This window comes from Notolabrus celidotus, chromosome 9 (assembly GCF_009762535.1).
Source record: "Notolabrus celidotus isolate fNotCel1 chromosome 9, fNotCel1.pri, whole genome shotgun sequence".
Taxonomy (NCBI): Eukaryota; Metazoa; Chordata; class Actinopteri; order Labriformes; family Labridae; genus Notolabrus; species Notolabrus celidotus.
In genome coordinates, this window is record NC_048280.1 from 31,479,768 (window position 1) to 31,503,050 (window position 23,283).

The 23,283-nt window shown below is 42.8% G+C and overlaps 1 protein-coding gene across 3 annotated transcripts in view; it reads left to right on the top strand.

The window, feature by feature from the left end:
- The window catches only part of cux2b (cut-like homeobox 2b), a 94,328-nt gene that overhangs the window by 54,094 nt on the left and 16,951 nt on the right, over positions 1-23,283 (top strand). For all 3 annotated transcript variants that reach the window (XM_034692487.1, XM_034692486.1, XM_034692488.1), the window contains exon 4: positions 12,782-12,860. In XM_034692487.1, the coding sequence (XP_034548378.1) occupies positions 12,782-12,860 (79 nt within the window). The remainder of the gene's footprint in view (positions 1-12,781; positions 12,861-23,283) is intronic.

The following is a 23,283-nucleotide window of genomic DNA, read 5'->3' on the forward strand; positions in this document are numbered from 1 at the left end:
GAACCTATTCCTTTAGTTAGCTCAGATTGATGTACAGGTCTGCACAGTCATTTGAAACTATAGGTTTGAAACTGTCTATGAGATAGGCCAAACTAACTGCTCCTCCATGAGCTGCAACATTGAAGTGCAACCTGAACATTCATGCATCAATATTGACGTGTTAATAATGTTGAATATAACAACTTTTTGCTTGTAAAATGTCAACCATTAAAAATGTCTCACCAAAGGGAGGGATCAGAGTACTTTCCTCACCTCTGTGTGTGTGTGTCACTGTAGGAGGAATTTCATTACCTTTTTTTTCTGCAGTAAATAGAAAAAAATTATCCAAAGGTTAGCAGCAGGTTTTTTTGACACATCCTCTTAAACCAAATATTAGGGTCATTGATTACTGATTTTTATTTCACACTTTTGAAAGAAGCAGTCGTAGGCAGCAGTGTTGAACACGTTGAAGGGATTTGAGACAGTTACAATGTAAAATGTGTGCATAAATGTTCCAGTGCACAAGTAGTTAATTCTATATTAGGATGGTTATATCTTTAAATGTTGGAAGTAATAAAGCCTCCCGATGTAGACGATATAAACAAACTGAAAATGTGCTGTGTTTTTATGGTTCGCTCCAAGGTAGCAAATCTTTGAAGGCTCATCTGTGTGTATGTGTGTATGTGTGTGTGTGTGTGTGTGTTTGTAGGCATGTGTCTTCTTCTGGGGAGACATGTGAAGGACAGCCGAAGGTGCAGTGAGATCCAGTGATGGGCTTGTTTTATTACATCTCATATTGAGACCAATCTCTGTCCATTCACCTGAAGGACAGCCAGCTATTCCCTAACTAAATTAGCCAGCCGCTGTGGTGTGAGAGGGGCCTCCACAGGCACACACACACACACACACACACACACACACACACACACACACACACACACACACACACACACACAATCTGAAAGACAGGTTCAGACAGTCACGCAATAATGTGTAGTTTTTCTCTCCACCTCCTCTCATGCCAGAACTCACACTTAACATGCATAATGACACGTCCCATCCCTCACTTTTCCTCTCTCACATGAAAACACACACTCCTTCCTGACGCTGGCTGGAGATGAGGGGAAAATACAGTGATTGTGGCAAGGTGCGTGTCTGTGCTCCTGTCAACATGCCCTGCAGTCCACAGAGTTGTGTGATCATGTGACTCAGAACTGAGGCAGACCTGGCGATACTTCACAGTATGCATATGTGCACCTTCACAGTACATCTACTGTTAAGTGTGTTTTGGGCCACAAGGCGCTATAGCTGTGAGGGTGAGCGTTCTCTTCATGCTCTTTTCCCTAATGAAATGTCTGTTGTACAGTTTGTTATTTTTCTTTTTGTTCACTCATGGCGGATGTTCTAATGAGGCAGAGCTTGAAATAGCAGTGGGGCTAGCACTGCAGAACTATGACATCCCATGTGAAAACTTGCCCAAATCACAGTGGCTGCAGCCGTGCGTCAGGTTTCTTTATTTATAACCCACATGGAATTGTCCTACACTCCGAGCATATGGAGGGTTATGTAACGCTCACTATCCAATAGATAAGCGCTAAAGTCAGGTCCTATATATAAAGCTCGCTGAAGAGTTGTTTCTGAGGCTGCTTAAGATTGATTCAGTGCTCCTGAACGTCTGCTTCACAAAGGTGTAACAGAGAAAATGGTTATTGTGAAAAAAAATTCTATAGCTTTCCTGGAAAATCTGTTCAAAAACACTTTGAAATGATAAAAAAAAAAACATCTGGGGGTATCTAACCATGCTGAGTGGTTCTTTTGTCTCAGCTTTTGAAATACAGCATGGTTTGGCCTCGCACCGCATGGACAGAGGCTATAGTCCTCATCGCAGTGGTTGCTGGTTCGACTCCCGGCCTCAACCATTTGCTGCATTTCTTCCCCCACTCTCTACTCCCCATGTTTCCTGTCTCTCTTCAGGTGTCATATCCAATACAGGAAAAAAATGCCCCAAAAATATAAAAAAATAGATAAATATAAAGAGTTTGCCAGTTAAAACTGTTTGGAACACTGTATAACTTAATTTTAAATAAAAAAAATAAAAATGTTTTATTATTATTTTTTTCTCTCTACACATTTAATTGAATTCTATTTGAGTCTAATTATAACCAGAATAAAATAACAAATGGTCGTGAAAAAAGCTGCATTCTTTTGTAGTTTTGGAGTGACCCCTGAAGAAATCATGAAACACACATTACAAATGTTGTGATTGTGTCTTTAGTTGATCTGGATTTGGCGTGGTAGGGGTCTACATGTCATCTGATTAGCTCTCATTCAGTGAGCAGTCAGACTGAAATGCCAGCTCGCGCCTGTCACATTGTATATGAGCATTCAGACAGAAAAGCTGGTCATTACAATCATGACATCAAATGCCTGGCAGCAGAGGTCAATCAGTGTACATTAACCAAACAGAGCTCATTTGTTTTACAGCTTTTAGTGGCGTGTTGGCACCAGCCTACATGAGCTTTAGGCTGGCATCCAGCGGGCATGGAGGGCCTCCCAGCAGAGCGGGAGCAAGATGGGGCTTGGCCAGCCCTCTAATAGAGGAATACTGTATGAAGGAGACAGAGAGCAGGGTGTTAATGCGTCCCCTTACCCCTCTGTTTGGACCACACAGCTGATTTATACAGGAGGAATAAACTCTGAGATATAATAAATGCTTAAATGTTTTAAAATGATGGTCAGGTCTCTGCAGGAAGGATGTTTGTGAAAAATGATTTAAGTCTCCTCTTCTCTTTTTTTTGAGTCTAGTAAACCTTTAACTCTTCAGGTGTTGATATGTTGCCATGCTGATGCATTAGTGTGTGAGAATAGAAAAATGCACACGCACACACACAGTCCAAAGATCACTCTTAACCTTCACCTGCTTCTAATTATAGCAGATGAAGGCACATTTTGATGGCACTCTGGTGATCCGTCATCGACAGGCCTCTCCAGACTGGCTGGGAGTGATATCTCTCTGTAAAATATGTATGACATCAAAAAGCCTTAAAGGTTATTACAAATTAATAATGACTAGTGGGCCGAGAGCAGTAAAAAATAGCCTTCCCTTGGTGTCGTGTTTAAATGTTTAATTTAACATGCTCTAATATAAATGTGGACTGCCTTCCAGCAGTATGTGCACGGCCCCGAGGCCTCAGCAGACTGTCAGTGGTCTGGAACATACAAACTGAGACTGCCAGGCTCGTATGTGTTAAGATCAACATTCAGATTAGACTGATTCATGCAGACGCGAGTGATCATTCGTCTGGAGCTGTCAGCCGTTATCTGGAGGAGGCTTCCCTCTGTGTGTCTCGAACAACATACAGAATTATAAAAAAAAACACTTAAAGACAGCACTTTTACTCGGATCAAGTGCAAATTCTCTGTAGAGCCTGAGACATAGAAAAGCTCTCTCTGAAGCAAGTCGAATCATTGGCCCTGAACCCCCCTCACAGTAATGTCTGAAGACACTGTACAAAATTGCCTTATTTATGCCTGTAATGTAAGCTGTCTGTTCTGGTGTCGCTCATTCTCTGTGGAACCGACGACGGTGGCAGCCGAGTCTGAAGTGAATTTGCCGGGCGACTACCTGGGAAACATCAACAGTCATTAATTATGTAAAACTCCTCTCACAGTGGGAGCAGGGAAAGCTGCACACAACTACAGCGCCCGCTCCTATTAGACTCAATGTACTCTACAATGAGCCCCCACTGCCTGGGGGCGTGGAGGGATTATCAGCCTACCGCCACGACCCCCCATAGAAAGACACACGGCGTACAGTACACACACATTTACACACACTAAACGTTACTTTCTATTAAGTTCCGCACCAATCTGTGCTTTGCGTTTAGCAGAGGAGCAGAATAACAGGAATCTCTGTGCTGTCTCTCCTCCCTAGTCACCCCATCATTCACGTCTCTCCTTCGCAGGTCCTGTTAGGTCTTTTTTCTCTCTCCCTGACAATTGTTTGCTTTCCTGCTTTCTCACTACAATGAATGAAATCGGCAAATCTGACAGGACAAATGATATGCCATGTTTGTCAGGAACACCGGGTAAGGGGGCTGTTTTCATTGTTGATAGTGCTGCCACTAACGCCGCCGCAGTCCCGGCTGCTTGGAACCAAATTACCCACAGAGCCGTCCTGTGCAGGGCCTACCTGAGATCTTCCTTCAAGCAGTATAACGCACAGCAGCAGATTTATCAAGCAAATAATGGAGCTAATTTCTGCACCATGTGTTTCCAATCCATCTTCTGTTGGTAGCAGACGCAGGATTGTTTGGCAGACTTCAAGTCATCTCTGCAGCGTTCTGCTCCTCCGTCAGCTGCGCTCGCCTAGTCGTGGTTCAAGGCTCGTTCATCAGTGCTGCTCTTTTTTGCGGATGCGGCTCTGGCATGATGTTCCTCCATGCTGAAACAAAGGCAGCGCTGACACCTGTAATTAATTAGGCTATTATGCATTCCGCAATGATAATTGCCTCACTGGAAAGTCACCAGCCTTCTAAGAGGGAGAGAGAGGAGAGGTGGATGGAGAGCACTATCCATCATAGCCGAGGACTCTCTCTCTCGCTCTCTCTGTCTCTCTCTCTCTCTCCCTCTCCCATCGTGTCATGCCGTCTCACCTTGACTAGTGTAGGCAGGGCTGGAGAAACACTGTCAACATGTGTCTGAGGGCGAGATATGCAGCTGTGCCTCCCCCTTGCCAGGGCTACTCCTCCAGCGCCCTGCCAACGTCCATCCACTCCAGGGCTTCAGCTCACATTGGCACAGTTACCCATGACACCCCATCTGTTGTAGCTTTGTTCACTAGGGCCGTACAGCACCGGGATAATGGGGGCACTTTATTTTTATAATTAGCCCTTACCTACACTTCTCTTCTCTTCTCTCCTCTTAGCAGCTCACCCAGCTCTGAAATCTAGTCCAGGTGCACTCATTACTACTTTTCACAGCCCTCCCTTTCAGCACATCAACCGGTGCCTTCATCTTAGCCTTGCACGCCCCCGCTCCCTCCCATCATGCCATGATAGATACATTTTCAGCAGACACATTCTCCTCAAGGTTTAGGTCATTCCCTGCATCAAACATTTGAAAGCGCAGGCTCAAAGAAGATGACAACTCCTGTCTTTTGATCTACAAAGACATTCAGAAAAGATTTGTTTTCTTCCCTCCGTTTGTCTCTCACAAGCTCTTGACTTTGACTTTGGTGTGACTTTGAGATGTAAGTGCCGAGGCTGTTGCTTTTGAGTTTTGTTGAGAGGGCGGGTAACACAGTGAATCTGCCGCCTGTTGATGGCGAGGGGCACCCAGAAGGCACCTGCTGCGCGGCGAAGACAGAAGGGCCTTTGATCTGGGTTTAGTGTGGTGCCATGTTAGTTCTCTCATGCTGCTTCGTGTGCTGCGTCCATGGAGGTTACGTCAGCTCCATCTTGGTCTACAGTGATCTCCTTTCAGCCTGCATGGGTCATCATTGCAACAATCTGATGGAGCATTTCTCTGAGGTCTTGATCATTTTGTCTTTTATTAATTAAAACTGAAAGACCTTCGGTTATAAAGGTTAATGTTCTCGTTATTCATTGGGTGACATGACCCTGAGAATCAAGCTGTGGCCTGTACTACAGAACATGCAGCTGTAAGATGGATCAAACAAGAGGTGTCTGGCACAAACTCAGCAACTGCCAACATGCATGGAGAAGTAAAAAGATCCTGAGCAGGCCATTACAGTGTCAAGGTCACACTCATGATCAGGAACATGTTAAAGACATTACAATTAGTTTGGAAGTCGACCCTTATGACGAAAACAACAAGCCAAAGAATGAATCAGTGAAATATAGTGTTAATCTTTATTCTTTTTCAAGGATAACATTGTTACCCTTTACAAAATATGAAGGAGTGCATTTGAAGCGTGTGCAGCACATTTCAATAAGGTGCATGACAAACAAAAACCCACCATAGCTTTGAGTGTTGTTGAAAACTGTGGAGCTTGAACTTAGAAGACAAGTACACTGATGAGGCAGTCATCATTGAATGAAGTCTCGCTCTAAGAAACTTAAGAAACAAAAGTCTCTTTAATCAAAGAGATGAAGTGAGACTTGAGTTTCATCCACAGGTCGGGGTGATAGTGCAATGCCAGCGTTTGTGATGCTATTGCCGGATGACATTCTGATTGGCTGCACCTGTAAGCTTCGTTTAAAGGTGGTAGCTCAAACTTGAAGGTGATGTTTGATTCCCTGTCATAGACTGTATAAAACATGGATGTAGTATTTGTGACGTCACCCATCTGTTTCTGAAGCGCTGTTTTGAGGCAAATTGTCAACGGCAGCTACAGTGTTCCCGCCTGTCAATCAAGTCAGCTGTGCCTCTCATTGGAAGACTCGTAATCTCAATATCTTCGAAATTGCAGCGTTAGAAAAAAATCCATGAGCTATCAAGACTACACTCGTCTTTTGTACCAGGCTGTAAACATGTTTATTTCTGCTGTAAAGATCGGCTTTTTTGAATTGGTGTGTATGTGATTTCCAGTACTTACGGAGCCAGCCTCAAGCGGATCATTGATGAACTGCAGTTTTTAGCAATTCAGCATTGGACTAATATTTTTAGACTGGAGGTTGCTGCTTGTTTCCTTTGGCACAGAGTGAATATCACTTTTGTCAACTGAGCTGTTATAGAGGTTTTTTTTTTTAATGAAATGTACCTTTCAAAAGCGCCACGGCTTATTTACCGTTTGTAAAAAAAACAAAAAGGAGAAATTAGCATGAGATTAAAAAAAAGTGAGTTCATTTTGGACCTCAATCATATTCGGTCAATCAGCTGTATCTTGTACCTGGCAGTTAACATGTTGATTTTGCTTTAAGAAACAGGCCTTTTAAAATAGATGTTAATGTGGCTTCATTGGCTTTTGGAGCCAGCCCCAAGTGGACACCTGAGGAACTGCACTTATTTGCATTCTACATGGGCTTTACTCTTCAACACTGGAGGTTGTTACTTTGAATATTCATGTTGAGGTGTTAATATTGGGCATTTTTTATCCTTATTGGACTCTGACTCAGATTATGTCAAACAAAATGTGGCTGCAGTGAGCCTCAATGCGCCTGAATACAGCCTCAGGAGACAGCTAGCATGGGCTTAGGATAGTATTCTAGCTCATTGACTACCTGTACAATGAAAGAACAAACATGTTGATCCTTCACATCTTCAACATAAATAAATGCATCTTGAAACCGAAAACTTATGGATTGACATTTTCCAGTTGATAGTCTTCAGTGTCCGTTAATGGAACTGCGCCTCTCCAGTCAGGCTCCTGTAAAATAAGTTGTTGTTTTACATCAGTTTGTGCTGTTTTGCAGAATACTCTCAGATAAATGGTACAAAAGAATATTGGTCAGCTTTGACTTTGTATTAGGCTGAGACAGCAGCTCTGTGGCGGCAGAGCGATGGTGGCGTTAGTCCGTTGTAAGTGCTGTGTGTTGACTGACAGGCACCACTGATTGGAATTGACGTGGCGACGAGATGTGTGTCAGTGCTCTGACTGCTCATCTCGACGGGCATCCAGAGACGGCCACAGCCACCGCCATGCTGCTACCATCGCTCTGAGATGGGTGTCACCATGATTAAATCTGCCCTCAAACACAGGCAGTGGGTTGTCTGCATCTGCGTGTGTGAGACGTGATGTGTGTGTTTGCATGCTCCCAAGTTCAACTGTGTGTGTACGTGGGTGTGCGTGTATACATGGTTCTGTCCAGACTGTATTGCAAAAGTGTTTACCTCTGCCCCTCTCCTCCACCCACTCATCAGTCACTCCACACCAACTCATCTCTCTCCTCCACCCGTCTGTCCTCTGAACCTACACTCAACACAAAGCAAACGCCAGCAGTGACTCAATCACGAGTGCTGGGTGGCACAGAAAAATATCATCTCTTTCCTGCTTTGGAAGCTAAAAATTTGGTTTTGCATTTCCCATTTTAAACATGCACATCCCACACAAAACAAACCAGAGGAAGATATGTTTAGAAACAACCATGTGTTGTTTCAATCAACTGAAGAGGCATCTGTAGATTTTCTTTAAAGTCAACTCAGATATCAACAGAGCTTTTATTTTGACCTGCAGTACAGGCTCTTTGGACATGACATTAAAAAGCATGCTATGGGATAGTTATGTCAGTTTTGTTCAAAGATTACAGAAAGATGAAGAACCAGTCCAATATCTTAAATTTCAAACATCCTCCTTTGGCTTTTTAATCTTAAAATTAATTGATATAGGAAGCTGAGATGCTGAGAATCAAAAATTCAAACCACTAGATCTTTGTCAAGTGTAACAACACAGCAGGACCTTTACTGACATTTTAATGTGTAATTGTAATAAAGTAGTAATAATTATTGAGCTTTTGAGTGGAGCAAACATGCATATTTTTCCTCTGCTTCAGCTTTTTCAAGGACACTTTTGTCTTCTATAAATTTGTAAATGGAATATTAATACGTCTTGGCTGTTGGTCAAACAAAGCAAGTAACTTAAAGACGTCATGTTGTGCTCTGGGAAGCTGAGATAGCGCATTATTTTCTCACATTTTATAGAATGATTTAATTTACGATTAAATCTACAATTAAAGTAATTGCTTTGTTCAGTTCTTGTCTGTTTTATTGTACCCAGAGACATCCAACACGTTTATGAAGTGTTACAGTACATACTTCAAAACAAAGCCCCGCTGAGTTGGTGTGGCACTTCATTCTTAAAATTCATACTGATTCATCATTAAAGGAAGGGGTGAATAATAGTGAAGATGTTAATAATTGTAAGTTAAGAAAAGGGAACTTGGGAGATGGAGTCTCTGATAAAGACCTTTATTTGTAGGAAAAGCCTTTTAATTAAAAAAAGTGCTCCACAAAAATACAAATATGTTGGGAATGCGTCAGTGCTTAAACCCATGTAGAAGAGAAGTGCATTGTCAGTCTTTAGCCTCATGTTCCCATCACTTATATTAACACCAAGGACTGAGTGTTTGTCAGGACGCCAGTGAATTCTTCAGGAAGGTGTTGTGACAAGTGGTGTTGTGGCAGTGGTGGGCTTCCCACTGTTTAGTTCTAATAAGCATGGAGTGGGACCGGGGTTGTTGTGACATCCTGTCAGCCTGTGGGCTGGACTGGCGCTCAGTGAGCAGCACAGTAGGATGGACTCTCTATGATTGTGCACTGACCTTTGCATCATGGGGAAGATGACAGGTAATTTAGAGGCCTCAGGGACTGTGGAACCATACATTTGCTGTCCCTAAACCACCCACAGCACCAACCGCATCCACCTTGAGATCTGAGCAGCATATCCATGAGCACTCTGCACTCTCACACACGGAGAATGAAACCACGGGCTGCTGTGTACATCCAGGCACAGATGCATATACAGACGCACTGTAAGCACCCCTGCTGGGCAAGATCTGCCCCGACAACAGCCATATACCCCCATCATCTTCACACACTTTAATCACCTACATCATCACAACCCATCCCCAAACAACCAAATCACAGGGGGTGGCAAACTGGTAAGGCAGAGAGGGAAAACGATGATTTAGAGTGATAATTGCATAATCACCAGTTGTGATAATTGTAATTGATGACTGCATAATTGCTAATTGCGCTCTTTATGGGAACCTCTCTTTTCCGTTGTCTCTTCATCTCTCTGTATGTCGCTCAGTAGCCCTTCACTCTGCTTCCTCTACTTCTTTCTGGATTTGTTCTCTCCTCCTCCATTTATTTCACTCCGCCTAACACATGCTAGCTTGTTGTCTCACAGACACACACACAGACTCAGAAGCACACACACAGACTCACTAGCGGGTACTGTAAGTATTCTCAAAGGCTTATCAGTAAGTATTTCCCAGCAGCCTTGTCCCAGCGGCTGTGTTCTGCCCACTCTGTTGCTGCATGAAGAGTTATGGAGGAGCGCTAACAGGTTTCCTTTGTCTCTCTCCTGCAACTCTGCCCCAGGCTTTACTCCTGCTTGTAAAATCAACCTGTGGCCAAGCCCATTCCCGGGGTAGTCGTATCCTTTATCACAAAACGGGTGAAAACAAAGAATGCTGTGAGCCCAAGTCAGGGCTGGAGCTGTATCTTGCATCCAAAAGAGGAGAGGAGATTTGCCAGTCGTAGTCCTTCCTGGAGCCCTGTGCTCGTATCTGCTAGTGTGAGACTTCTGGCTTTGAAATCTACTGTGCGTGGCTGGAGGTGGATTAGCATGGAGATAAAGATGAGTCCCTGATCAGCCCATATTATGCACGACACCTCAGAGTGCTTTGATGATAGCATGGGTGGGTTGTGGGGGGTATCTATACGCATAGCAGGCACTAACGTGAGAAGGCATCAGGCAGGCGTGTGATTGATGTCTCTTCTAGCGTCTGTAGGCAGGTTAATGGTGTGATTGTGGAGGTAATCTCTGTGTTCTCTCGTTAAAGGATGATGGAGGGCCAGGAGACCCCAAGAGTCTCTGGAAAAGGAGCCTGAGCTGTTACCTTCATAGGATCTCAGGCTCTTTGCACATGCAGTTTGGAGCCTCACTTGATGTATATGCTGGAGAGGAAGCTCAGCCAGCTAGCAGACTGTCTGTGAAAAGTTGATGACTAGAATCAGCCACCCTGCTGTCATGCCTGTGTAGTTCAAGCTCAGGTTGATAATAGTTTGTCTGGATGTCACACAGTGCGTTAGGAGCTTTGCTGCATGTTAAGCTGAAGAGCAGAGGTTTGTTATGGTGACTCTCAGGGTCAGGAGATTGTTCCAGTTCATTGTAACAGCTGAGAACTCATAAAACAGTCTGTCTTAAGTGAATATAAAGCAAAGCATGAACAACACAAGCTGTTTATGAACTCATAACCCGCATATGAAGCTGGACACTGTGTACATGTGACCAGAGTGCCTCATGTACTGTTTGTAAATGAACATCATGTAGAAGGAGAGCAGAGGGACGGCTGGGGGGAGGTAGGGACGGTGGTTTCAGTGGACGGGGAGAGAGGAGGGGTAAATTGGGGTAAGGCTGAGTGAGACAACAGCATGGTGTAGCAGGGAGCTGGCTGAGAGCTGCAGACTATTGCATCTGTATTGATTGGGCTCCAGCCTTTTCCATTTCCATGAACTCCTCCGAGCTGCTCCGAGTGGGAGTGATGTGGGGATTTGCTTGATCTTTATGATATTTCTTTAAACATGATGCTGTCGTTATGCCTCCCCAGGGAGGACGCCAGCCATTTCCAGTAAATCAACAGCTCTCTGTGCCGTGCTTTTTCAACACACCTTATTTATAACCCCACTAAACAGGCCTAACGCACCTCCACCACCACATGCACCACCACCACCACTCCCCTAAGTGTTTTCAGCCTTTGCAAAATAAATGTTTTTTCTTTTTTAAGTTTCATCAGTGTGGAGCAGCATGGCTCAGACATATACTTGACCCTGAGCACATTGAGCTGATCTGCAGAGGCTGTGATAAACGGTGACAGAAACACCACAGACAATAGATGACAATAATTTGAACTCCGTCTGCTCTATAAGCAGGGGGTCATTTGGATGAGCCTGATCTGATTTACTGTTTCAGAGCAGGGGACCTCAAGAGGCGGCATCACTGAGTCCTCTGACTCGCAAACAGGCTTGTGGTCTTAGCAGGAGGTGGGAGCAGGATAACCCACATACCCACTAGTGCAGGTGCCCTCTCCATGGGGCCAGGTGGTGGCTAATTCACTTTCTTTGTCCCTCCTAATGAATCGTTAATTGGTTTGCATCACCCGCAGAGCCGGGGATAGCAGGTGCCGAGTGCTGCTGGTGATGGAGGCCACTGTCGCAGGCGAGCCTTCACACAAACACCGTCACCTACATTTAACAGGCCAAATGTCACCTCGCAACATGCAGCAGCTCAGCTGTTAATAAAACAGGGAGAACATCAACACAGGCTAGTCCTTGTTCCACTAGTCGTCCCTGGTTATGTGGATGCGGTGTCTAAATTGGTTAATGTACACTACCAGTCAAAAGTTGGGACACACCTTCTAATGGAATGGTTTTAATTCATTTTAATCATTTTCAGACATCAAATCAGACATCAAAACTATGAAATAATCTGGTTTTGCCATAATCTGGATTACAACAGTAGTCAAATGGGGCTATCCATTGTGTACTAACCCTACCTCTGAACAACACAACTGATGCTCTCAAACACATTAAGAAGGCAAGTCATTCTACAAATGAACTCTTGACAAGGCTCATGTTAATTAGAAACCATTCCAGGAGACCACTTCATGAAGCAGACTGAGAGAATACCAAGAGTGTGCAAAGCTGTCATGAAGGAAAAAGGGGGCTACTTTACAGAATCTAAAATATAAAACATATTCTGCTTTGTTTAACACTTTTTTGTTCATTAGATAATTCCATATATGTTCTTTGGTATTAATCTACAGTGTTTCAAATAATTAGAATAAATACAAACCCTTGAATGAGAAGGTGTTTCCAAACTTTTGACTGGTAGTGTATGCAGAAACTTGGTGCTGTGCTGTATGTCAGTCTTACATACTAAAGGTAAAGTTCATAAACAGGCGTCCAGCAATGTCAGCTCTATTTATTGGAAAGATGTGAGAGGCTGACCTCTGCTCTGCTTTTTATTGATCTCCTGTTGGCAATATAAGATTTGAAGCTGTAAAAACATCAAATGGATGCCAGAGATGTAAATGTGCTGTGCATTGTGAGTTGACACATATGCTGGGATTATATCAGTCGATGTTTACCTTAATGGCGTCTTCTTCCCCTGCAGGTGGTTGCTCTGAACAAGCGCAGTAAGGAGGCCGAGTCTGCATTCCTGGGAATCTACAAACAGCTTATCGAGGCCCCAGGTGAGTCTCCCACTAAGACCAGAGATGTGCCTCGTCACAAACAGCAACAGCAGTGTAAGCACCACACTCACACACCTTACCGCTGGAATTATCTCTCCCTCTTCAAAACATCACTCCCCTGAGATGTCTTCAAACCTCTACCTTTATCATAGCACCAGCCCTATAAGCATGCACACACTGATTTATCATGTATATATGAAGCAACATGCTCACCAAAAATTAACTTTCTTGCCATGGATAAATATGGTGCAACAGCACATGGATGTAAGATACATAAAACCCTATACCCTGTGGCTCTTATCTATTTTTCAAAGTCTGCGCTCTCAGAGTGGTTTCCAAAACTCTGCGTGAGGCCACTTCAAAACCCAGCATTGGTCCTTGAGTGTAGCCTGGCTGAGCAGCGAACACATCCTTGAGGAGCTCTGCTGTTGATTGTGGAGAGCCAATTAAAATCCCAACTGAAGTCTGGCTTCTTGTGGAACGCAGGCCTGATGAAGCCAATAGGGGGAAAGTGAGAGAGAGGGCAAAGACAGTAAAGTTAGAGTGCTGAAAAACATACTGTGTCTACTGTATATTCAGTTGTTATTTCAATGCCAGGGCATGTGTACTGAATTGCTTTTTGTTGCAGGAGCCGGAACAAAACGCTGCCCAATCTCAGTTTAGATCAGAGGAACACTTGTGGCAGGAGTAGAGAATGCTGTTTACAGATTCAATGAATACAAGATAAAAGTCTGCGTCAGAGAAATAACGACGACAGCCACTGACTTTTAAAGGTCTCCATTTTTCCTTGAAGTCCTCTGCTTGATATTGCACTTCCAAACACATGCACACACACATGCACACACACACACACACACACACACACACACACACACACACACACACACACACACACACACACACACACACACACACACACACACACTTTGAATGGAGCTATTTCCTTGATAAGAAATATGGTTCTTTGAAGATGTATTCAGTTTGATTTTTCAGACCTATACCTTATACATCTGGGCCTTAATTTAAGCCCAGGAGCGTCGTATAGGATACATTCTGTGGTGAACCTCTCTAAACTACAGAACGGATTCAACTTAGAGTGTTTCAAAACATAGACGGAGTCTGTGTCCTGACATTAACTACAAGTAGAAGTAGAATAATGAAGCTTTTTTTTAATGGTACAATATTATTTATCTCTCTGTAACTTTAAAGCGTTTTCATGTGTGGTCATTATATTGAGAGTACAGTGTCAGATTACATCAGGTGATGTGACAGCCTCCTACCTCTGTGTGACCTTACCTTTACAAAGAGAGTCTGTTTCTCTGTATCACTGAGACTCATACCAAATGACGTCAGCTGTATTCTTTCTAAGGTCAGAGATTACTAAACAGTGTTATGATCAGTTCTTTATGACTTTAACTCCATGAAAAGAAAAATATGCTTACAATAAAACTGAATATTGTAGGAATTTATTTTATATTTTGGGGCATTTTTGCCCTTATTGATAGGACAGCTGAAGAGAGACAGGAAATGTGGGAAGTAGTGAGTGGGGGAAGAAATTAAGCAAATGTTGAGGCCGGGAATCGAACCAGCAACTTCTGCAATGTGGACTATAGCCTCTGTAAATGGGCGCTTGGACCACAACGTCACCAGCGCCACTAGTATGACCACTAACACCACTTTGATTATTTCTTTAAAGAGATGTTGCTACATAAATCACATCTTACTTCATGTATATAACTGCGACTACGAACTTCTATGTTCTACATATTTTTATTACTCAGCTTTCTCACTGATCTTCCGGTTTTGTAAAATGCTTGATTCTGATTGACAACCTCTTGTCAATGGTTATTAACTTTCACTATCATGAGCAACACACTGGATCCTGTCCAGCAATACTAGGAAGCAGAAGTGGTCTTGTCTCACTCTATCGGGATACTATTTCCAATAACTACCTGCTAACCATACATTACCCCTCACATAGGAAACAAGTAATGTAGAATAACAAGGATCTTCCTGTTTTGAGGCTGACTGCATCTAACTACCGGTCAAAAGTTTGGACACACCTTCTCATTCAATGCTTCTTATTTGTTTTGATTATTTTCCACATTACAAAACTATGAAATAATCTGGTTTTGCCATAATCTGGATTACAACAGTAGTCAAATAGGGCTATCCATTGTGTACTAACCCTACCTCTGAACAACACAACTGATGGTCTCAAACACATTAAGAAGGCAAGTCATTCTACAAATGAACTCTTGACAAGGCTCATGTTAATTAGAAACCATTCCAGGAGACCACTTCATGAAGCAGACTGAGAGAATACCAAGAGTGTGCAAAGCTGTCATGAAGGAAAAAGGGGGCTACTTTACAGAATCTAAAATTCAAAACATATTCTGCTTTGTTTAACTCTTTTTAGTTAATTGAATAATTCCAGATATGTTCTTTCATAGTTTTGATGTCTTTGGTATTAATCTACAGTGTTTACAATAATTAGAATAAACAAAAAACGTTGTTTAAACTTTAGACTGGTAATGTAGCTCTTCACATTCTTGAGTCAAGAACATCCATCCTGTACATCGTAAGCTGATTTCTTGGTATTGGATTACCATCTGATGCTATAAACTTGCTAGCTTTGAGGGTTATTGTGGCAATATTAACAGAATCCACCCCTGTTATTTTTTGCACACAACAGACAAATGTAATTGAATATGAGGATGGCTGCTGACCCCACCGCCTACATCAACAATGAGCAGCACATCATACAGTCCTGAAGTCTGCAGGGACGATGATCAGGGACCATCTTTTTTAATTCCCTGTATTTCAGCCATATCAGAGGCACATGTTGGACTTATATTTGATTTTAATATTAGACTCAGTTGGCACCCAAAACAGACGCTGTGACCATTTCAACATTGCCAGCCCCCTACCCTCTCCACCATCACCACACACACGCACACACGCACACACACTTTCCTGGCAACAAGCACAAACCAGACCACTGAGAGAATTTCTGTGTGAGGCCCTTGCAGTATCTGCCATCTGTGATGAGGGCCTGTAGTATTCATCCCTGTTTGTCACTGTACATCTTGCTGCTCGTGTCCAAGGTCACAACTCCCCCCTCCCGCCCACCCCATGCTTGAATGGATGACTCCAGGTACACTGGAGGACAGTCATTTGGCTGTGGCCCCACTTCATTTCTCTCTGCCCCTCAAACACAACAGTGAGCTTCCCCACCATTCCCTCAACAAATGCTACAGCTCATGTATTTTTAATCTTTTGACAGATGCAATTATTCTTTACACGCCATGCTCGTTAATCTTAATGCAGTTATTACTATTCATTGCGGGACGTTTTTTCTACCCTATTATTTCATTTGAAAGTGCCTCTCTCAATGTGTGTGTACGTGCTCATTTGTGTGCCCGACACTCAGGCCTTCTGTCCAATCAGAGGAGGCCAACAGCAGAGTTAATGAATGTAAGGCCAACAAGAAAAGGAGGGGGAGGGGGACGCCAAGCAGCTCAATATGTGACCTGTTGTATCTGGCTGTCATTGGCATCTGGTCACATATCAGTTACCTATTTCGCAGCCCACACTGAATACAAACAACATTAGCAGGAGGCCGGCATGATGATGTTATTCTTTGTGAAGGCAGAGGCAAAGCTCCAGTTCATTGTTCTTATGAAACTCTGAACAGAAGTAAGTTTTTAGTTGAAGTGATTGAAGTGATTTTCTCTCTCTTCTCTCGTCTTTTATGAGGCCCCTAAGCCGAAATGTCAATCCGCTGGAGTCTTTCATTAGCGTTCTATATTTTGATTTGCTTGTGACATCTCCCCATGCTGTGCACTGTAACTCCTACCTAGTCTGAGGCTTGAAAGAGGCCTGTTAACAGTGTTTCCCTAACAATGTTTATATCACCTCCGCACGGTTTTGATCAGTGCAGATAAACACGTCCTGATCACTGAAATCTAAAAAACAGTGTCAGCTTCAGCCTGAATTCACCGGTTACCCAGAGATACACCTCACTTCCCCTCTCATTTACTACCTCTCTCCTCCTCACTGTCTCATTCTGCTCATCTCTCCTGGAGAGAGAGAGAGAGAGAGGAAAGAGAGAGTGTGTGTCTGAGTGGCGTTTGAACGTCAGCGTTTGTTGCCACCTCTCTGAGAGCAACGAGGCCCTGTCGCCAGGGGCGTAGCCCTGAGACTGACGCTCCAGGTGTTTGCTCTTCCTTGCCTCCTCTCAGTACACACACTCATCCCTCAGGATCCACCCCGCTCCCCTTCTCCTTTAGAACACAGCTCCTTTTATCTGAGCGGGGAGCTCACTGAGAGTTTGTGAAGATTCTGATCTGAATACACCCCTCTAAGTGTGTGTGTGCGCCGTGCCTACGGCATGTCTGAGGTGTGTGTTTGTCTCGCTGTACAGTATATTTGTGTGCAGAGATGTGGAAATGTTTTGGCAAGAGTGCTTGTTAGTGGTGACCAGCGGTACTGCAGAGCAAGGCACACATGCAGAAACAGCTTTTTCTCACATGCAGCCGCCGTACATCTACCCGTGTCATGAGATGGTTATAAGTGCCTTACATATTCACATCAGATTTCTCCCTGGGCTATGAGATTATCAGAACAGAATGCACTGACCTTAGTAATTCAGAGCTATTCAAATGCATAAAGAATGGTTGTCCTTCTTCAACCCTTCATATACATAAACAAGCACCAGCAAGAGGGGCCTGCAAGGCACAGCAGGCTGGCTTTATTGTAATTTTGCAGCTGAGTACCTACAGTCAGGATGAGAGCGAAAAGGAGTGCCGTGTGTGTTTGTGGCGGTCTGCCGGAAAATAACGACATATAAAAGCTGATGGAAAATGAAAGCTCTCTGGGCGGGAAGAAATTATGCACAAGTGATTAATAAGAGCAGTAATAAACAAAGGCCCAGGAGATGTTTGAGGTGCTTAATAATGCATTATGTTCATAAAAGAGCTGGGCCTCTCCAACTGATCCCTGTGGAGTAGGAGACCCCAGAGGGACCAGGAGAGAGTGTGCTCTTAAAAGACTGCAACCGTGTGGTGTGTGTGAGGGAATGTGTGTATGTGTGTAGGTGCCTGAAACGATTGAGATGTAACCATGGGATTCAAAAATGTAGAAATAATAGGCCGGGGTATTTGATGAGGTTAATTCATTGTGATTTGTCTTGGATGTCTCATAAATAAGAATGTCAGGCAGGTAGCTTTATATTTTTGTCTCATTTGAAGTGAAGTTTGGTTTGAATGTCATTGGCACTTCTTCTCTCACTGCTGCATCTCATGTTAATTTTAAATGCCATCTAGCTCGGGCTCCGCTCTTTGTTCTGAGCTTTAAAATATGTTGGTATTGATGTCATTTCTTCTCCGTCCTTCAGTCTGTCAGACAAAGACATGGAACAGCTATGAAAACGAACAGGTTAAGAAGTTTCTCTTTCAGCTTTGTTTTGTTCACACACAAAAGCCGCCGCTTCCCACAATCATTTTTTTCATTCCACCCATCTTTTTATTTTAGTATTTTCTCACTCCTTCTCCACATCAAGGTGAAGTGAGACTTCGGTTTGCTATCTGAATATCAAATACACGTTGGTTAAAAATGCACCGCAAACACAAAAGTCATATTTATGAAATTGCTGCAAACAGTTTGTGTTTTTCTCCTAATGGAATCTAATCCTTGACAGGTGGAAGAATAGAGGCAGCAATTTATCCTACATACTTTATACCACTTTACATTGTCAGTGAAGGTGAAAGTAAAGACTAAGTGTTCTCTCAACCTAGTTTTGGTTCTTGACAACAATATTACAGCAGTGTTACTGTTTGTTGCAGCAGCGGCAGAGCGTGTTTATGGACCTTGAAGTCCACTCAGAGGAAAAAAACAAGACTGTTTTGAATGAAAAGAAAAAACCTTGGAGCACAGCCTTGTAAATTAATTTGTTCGTGTTGTATGATGGGAACACAGCTGGCCTCATTAACATGCGCACAACAAATAATTATAGCGTTTTTTTTCTCTCTTCAGCCAGCCAATGCTTGGCTAATGGGCTTGCTGGGTTAATTATGTCAGAGCGTAATTACACAGGGCCCAGGGAGACATAATGGTGCACCCTGCTGCGCCCACACCGCCTAATGATGGTGTATCGCTGACAGGGCCAAGACGGACCGCCCCGACACACCTGCTTGTCTTGGCGCACACCACCCCGGTCCACCCCCACCCACCTAAACACACATCCCGGACCTGTACACTGTCCTCCCCGGTGCCACCTGCAGTCCACTGAGCCGTCCAGCCTCTGACAGGTTTTGGCTGCTGGAATGAAACCTCACCCAGATGCACAAACTGCCTCCCTGCTTTGCAATGTGCAATAGCACAGAAACCACATCACAGTGACCACAAGGAAGCAGCTACAGGATGGCAACCTCATTATCACTCAGCCAAAGTGATGAAACACGATATCAATGCGGCTGAGAATCTGCAAAAACAATTAAAAGTCCTGACAACTTTTTCTGGCTATTACCGAGTCTGGGTTTACCAACCATGGCCTACTCCTCTATCCTTAATAATACATTCATTTTAAAGTAAGAGGAAGAACACCACAGCATGCAGATCACTGTGAGACTCACTGACAGTACATCGAGTAGAAACACCTTGTTTGGTTTATTCACCAACATTTCCCCACCTGTTCTTCATCCAAACAGCCCTTCGTCTTCATCAGTGAGTTGTAGATTCAAGTGGTAACCAAGTAGACAAACAGTGTAACCACAATCTGTTTAATAGTCACTACCAGTCAAAGTTTGGACACACCTTCTCATTCTATGTTTTTTTAATTTATTTTCAACATTGCAGATTAATCCTGAAGACATCCAAACTATGAAATAATCTGGTTTTGCCATAATATGGATAAAAACAGAAGTGAAATAGGGCTATCCATTGTGTACTAACCCTACCTCTGAACAACACAACTGATGGTCTCAAACACATTGAGAAGGCAAGTCATTCTACAAATGAACTCTTGACAAGGCTCATGTTAATTAGAAACCATTCCAGGAGACCACTTCATGAAGCAGACTGAGAGAATACCAAGAGTGTGCAAAGCTGTCATGAAGGAAAAAGGGGGCTACTTTACAGAATCTGAAATATAAAACATGTTCCGCTTTGTTTAACACTTTTTATGTTAATTAAAATAATTCCATATATGTTCATTCATAGTTTAATTTCTTTGGTATTAATCTACAGTGTTTACAATGATTTAAATAAATACAAACCCTTGAATGAGAAGATGTTTCTAAACTTTTGACGGGTCGTGTACCTTTTCAGATTATTATCTAAAACAGAGAAAAACAGTATTATTTGAATAATCAAATCTAGTCCATCTCTTCAAATGTGAAGGAAATTTGATAAGAATGGTCAACACAGCCAGTAAGATCAGTGGGAAACTGCTGATGCCCCTTAGTGACAGACGTACTGAACACTGAGAAGAAAGCCCTTAACTTACAGAAGACCCCGCACATCCATGGTCCCCTCATTTTGAATTTTCTCTGATAAGGTCAGCGCTTTGGACTGCTATAAGCCACCAAAAATCTCTATAAAACTTGTTTGTCCAAAGAGCAATTAAATTACTAAATTCTTCAATTCTAAAATTTAAACCAAAAGTTCACTTTTTAATTTGTGAAACTCTTAAAATAACAAACTGTAGCACCGCCCATCTGTCCAGGGTTTACAGAGGATGTTCTTCATCTGTGAACTAAATTATGAGACACCAATGACCCATTGCTCTTTTACTTTTTCTTTAGGCTGTTAATGAGGTGATTATATTTTTTTTTATCAAAGTTATATTTTGCCTTTTATTGGATGAGACAGCAGTAGAGAGACAGGAATTGTGGGGAGTAGAGAGTGAGGGAAGACATGCAGTAAATGGTCGCGGCCGGGAGTCGAACCGGTGACCTTTGCGATGAGGACTGTAGCCTCTGTATGTGGGGCACTTAGACCGCTAGGACACCAGCGCCCCAATCATGACTTTTTAAAGTTTGATTACATTTTTATTCATTTTTTTAAGTTGTGTTTTTGGGCATTTTTGCCTTTTATTTGATGGGAAAGCTGAAGTGAGACAGTAACTATGGGGAGTAGAGAGAGGGGAAGACACGCAGCAAATGGAGTTTAACCTGCTACCACTGCAATGAGGACTATAGCCTCTGTATATGGGGCCAATGCTTAGACCGCTAGAGCAACAACACCCCGGTATTACATTTTAAAATATTGAACAGGTTTAGATATTTACATTTTTAATAGGTTTATGAATTATGTTGGCTGTGACTGTGACATCTCTGAATGTTGTATTGTTTGTTAGTCTGTGTGACTTTTGTGAAACTGAGGACAGATTTCCACATAGTAAAATAAATACGACAAATACAAATAAAGGTATATTCTATTCTATCTTTGAATATGTATGGAAAGCCAAAACTAATTTCAAATTCACTCACGGTTCTTACTCACACTATTTTCTGTTTGCATGTCTGATCATCTTTAATTGTCGTCTAAATTCCTGTTTTGCCTTTACGCTAAAAACGAGGTCAGATGGAGGAAGGAACCTGAGCTGTCAGCTTGTTAAGAAATGCAGCTCCAGACTTATTTTGAAGGAAAAGAAACACGTTATTGGTGACATTTTTCAACAAAGTGCAATGTTCGAACATCACAGCTCATTTTGGCTGTGCAAAATAAACACCAGATACTGAATATAGACTTGAAGGTAACGCTGTCTTAAATCTGTATAAGCTGTTGTTCTGTTTACACCTCCCTGTTTGTCTGTCTGCTCCAGTTCCACCGTGGAGGCAGACTCTGTGTTTTCAGATCCAGACTGCCTGTTCAGTATTATGATCATTGAATGATGGTCAGATGAAGAAAAATAGGACTGAAGTTGTAAATAAAACATAATCACAGAATAACCCTTTAATGTCAAACAGATATGTTCACCGTGACTTTGTTGAACCCTTCTCTATGTCACGCGTCTCTCCTCGTTCAGAGCTGAAGCTGCTTCAGACAAAAGACATGATTTATTTAATGTTGATTTATTTAATGTTGATTTATGGGTTCAAACTGAGCTGCTGTTTCCTGATCTGTTTAACTCCAGAGCATCATACATGATTAAGATTAGGATTCATTAATATAGTATCATGAGAGTGATGTGAAGCACCTGATGTACATACTGCCTCATCAGCTGTGTGTTACTTCCTGATTATCTTCTTGAATGTGAATAGTCAAAGAAGCGCTGGATTCCTCTTCAGTTCCAGGTTTTACTTTGTGGATTTACAATCAGAGCTGCTCTAAAAATTAGCTCCAGTTCTTCCTGTGAGCTGTGTCAATTAGCAGCCTCTTTTTCTAAAGTTATCAGCAGGCTTTCTGGACTCTCCTTCAGTAACTGTAGATCCCGGGCCCTCAGAGAGAACCCCTGCTGCTCTACTTTGACGGAGGTTAATTTTGTATACAGTCTTAAGTTATATCCCTTCACTTTAAATTTGACTTTACTTAACTCCCCTGCCACTGATTGATAATCCTGGCTTGTCCATGTGTGAGAGATCCCTTACTATAATCTCTGTCCTTTGATCATTAAAAGTTGAAAGGATATATGGGAAAGAGGCTGATAAAGTGATTTCTGTGACAGTGGGTCGATGGAATAGCAGTGCTTTAAGTCATCCTGTTTGTCTTAGAAGAGCTGTGCTCTTAATAGTGATGTCCCTTGTGACTGATGCAATATCTCCACACTTGGTGTAACAATGAATGCAGACAATGTTTGACTGTAAACGGTCCTGGGAAAAATAGCTCGATCAATTAAATGGCCCAAAATGTTTGTCTGATGAAAATGCAGATATGACTAGCTGCAATGCGTGGCCAGGATTTCAACAAATTGCACCGTGCAGAAGTTTTGGCTCTCTGATGAGCATTTATTTTTGTGACCTGCTGGCTCAGAGTTTGCATTCTCTCTGTGGCATCTGGCAAAGTTTAAACGTCTGTGGCTCCAACTTCTTATGAAAAGTCACTTCAGTCAGTGCCCTTACTGAAAAAGGGATCCAATTGGGTTCCTCACAGAAGTCTAAGATGAGTGGATGAAAGCTGTGGGAGAAAAGTTTGTGCAGCAAAGCAGCGATTTTCTTCCTCTTTTAGAGTTTTGAAGAGCTGCCGTGTGTGTGTGTGTGTGTGTGTATGTGTGTGTGTGTGTGTGTGTGTGTGTGTGTGTGTGCTTGTGTGTATGTGTGTGTAAGGGTGTGAGTGCGTGTGAGTGCGCGTGTGTGCGTGTGGCTCTACATCTCGCCTCCCCCCTTGTCAAGGAGCTCCCCTGAGCTTCCCTCTCTGTGCTTTGGCACTAGAAGTCACCTCCTTTGGTGTTCGGCAGGCAGGTACACAACAGGAGCAGCTC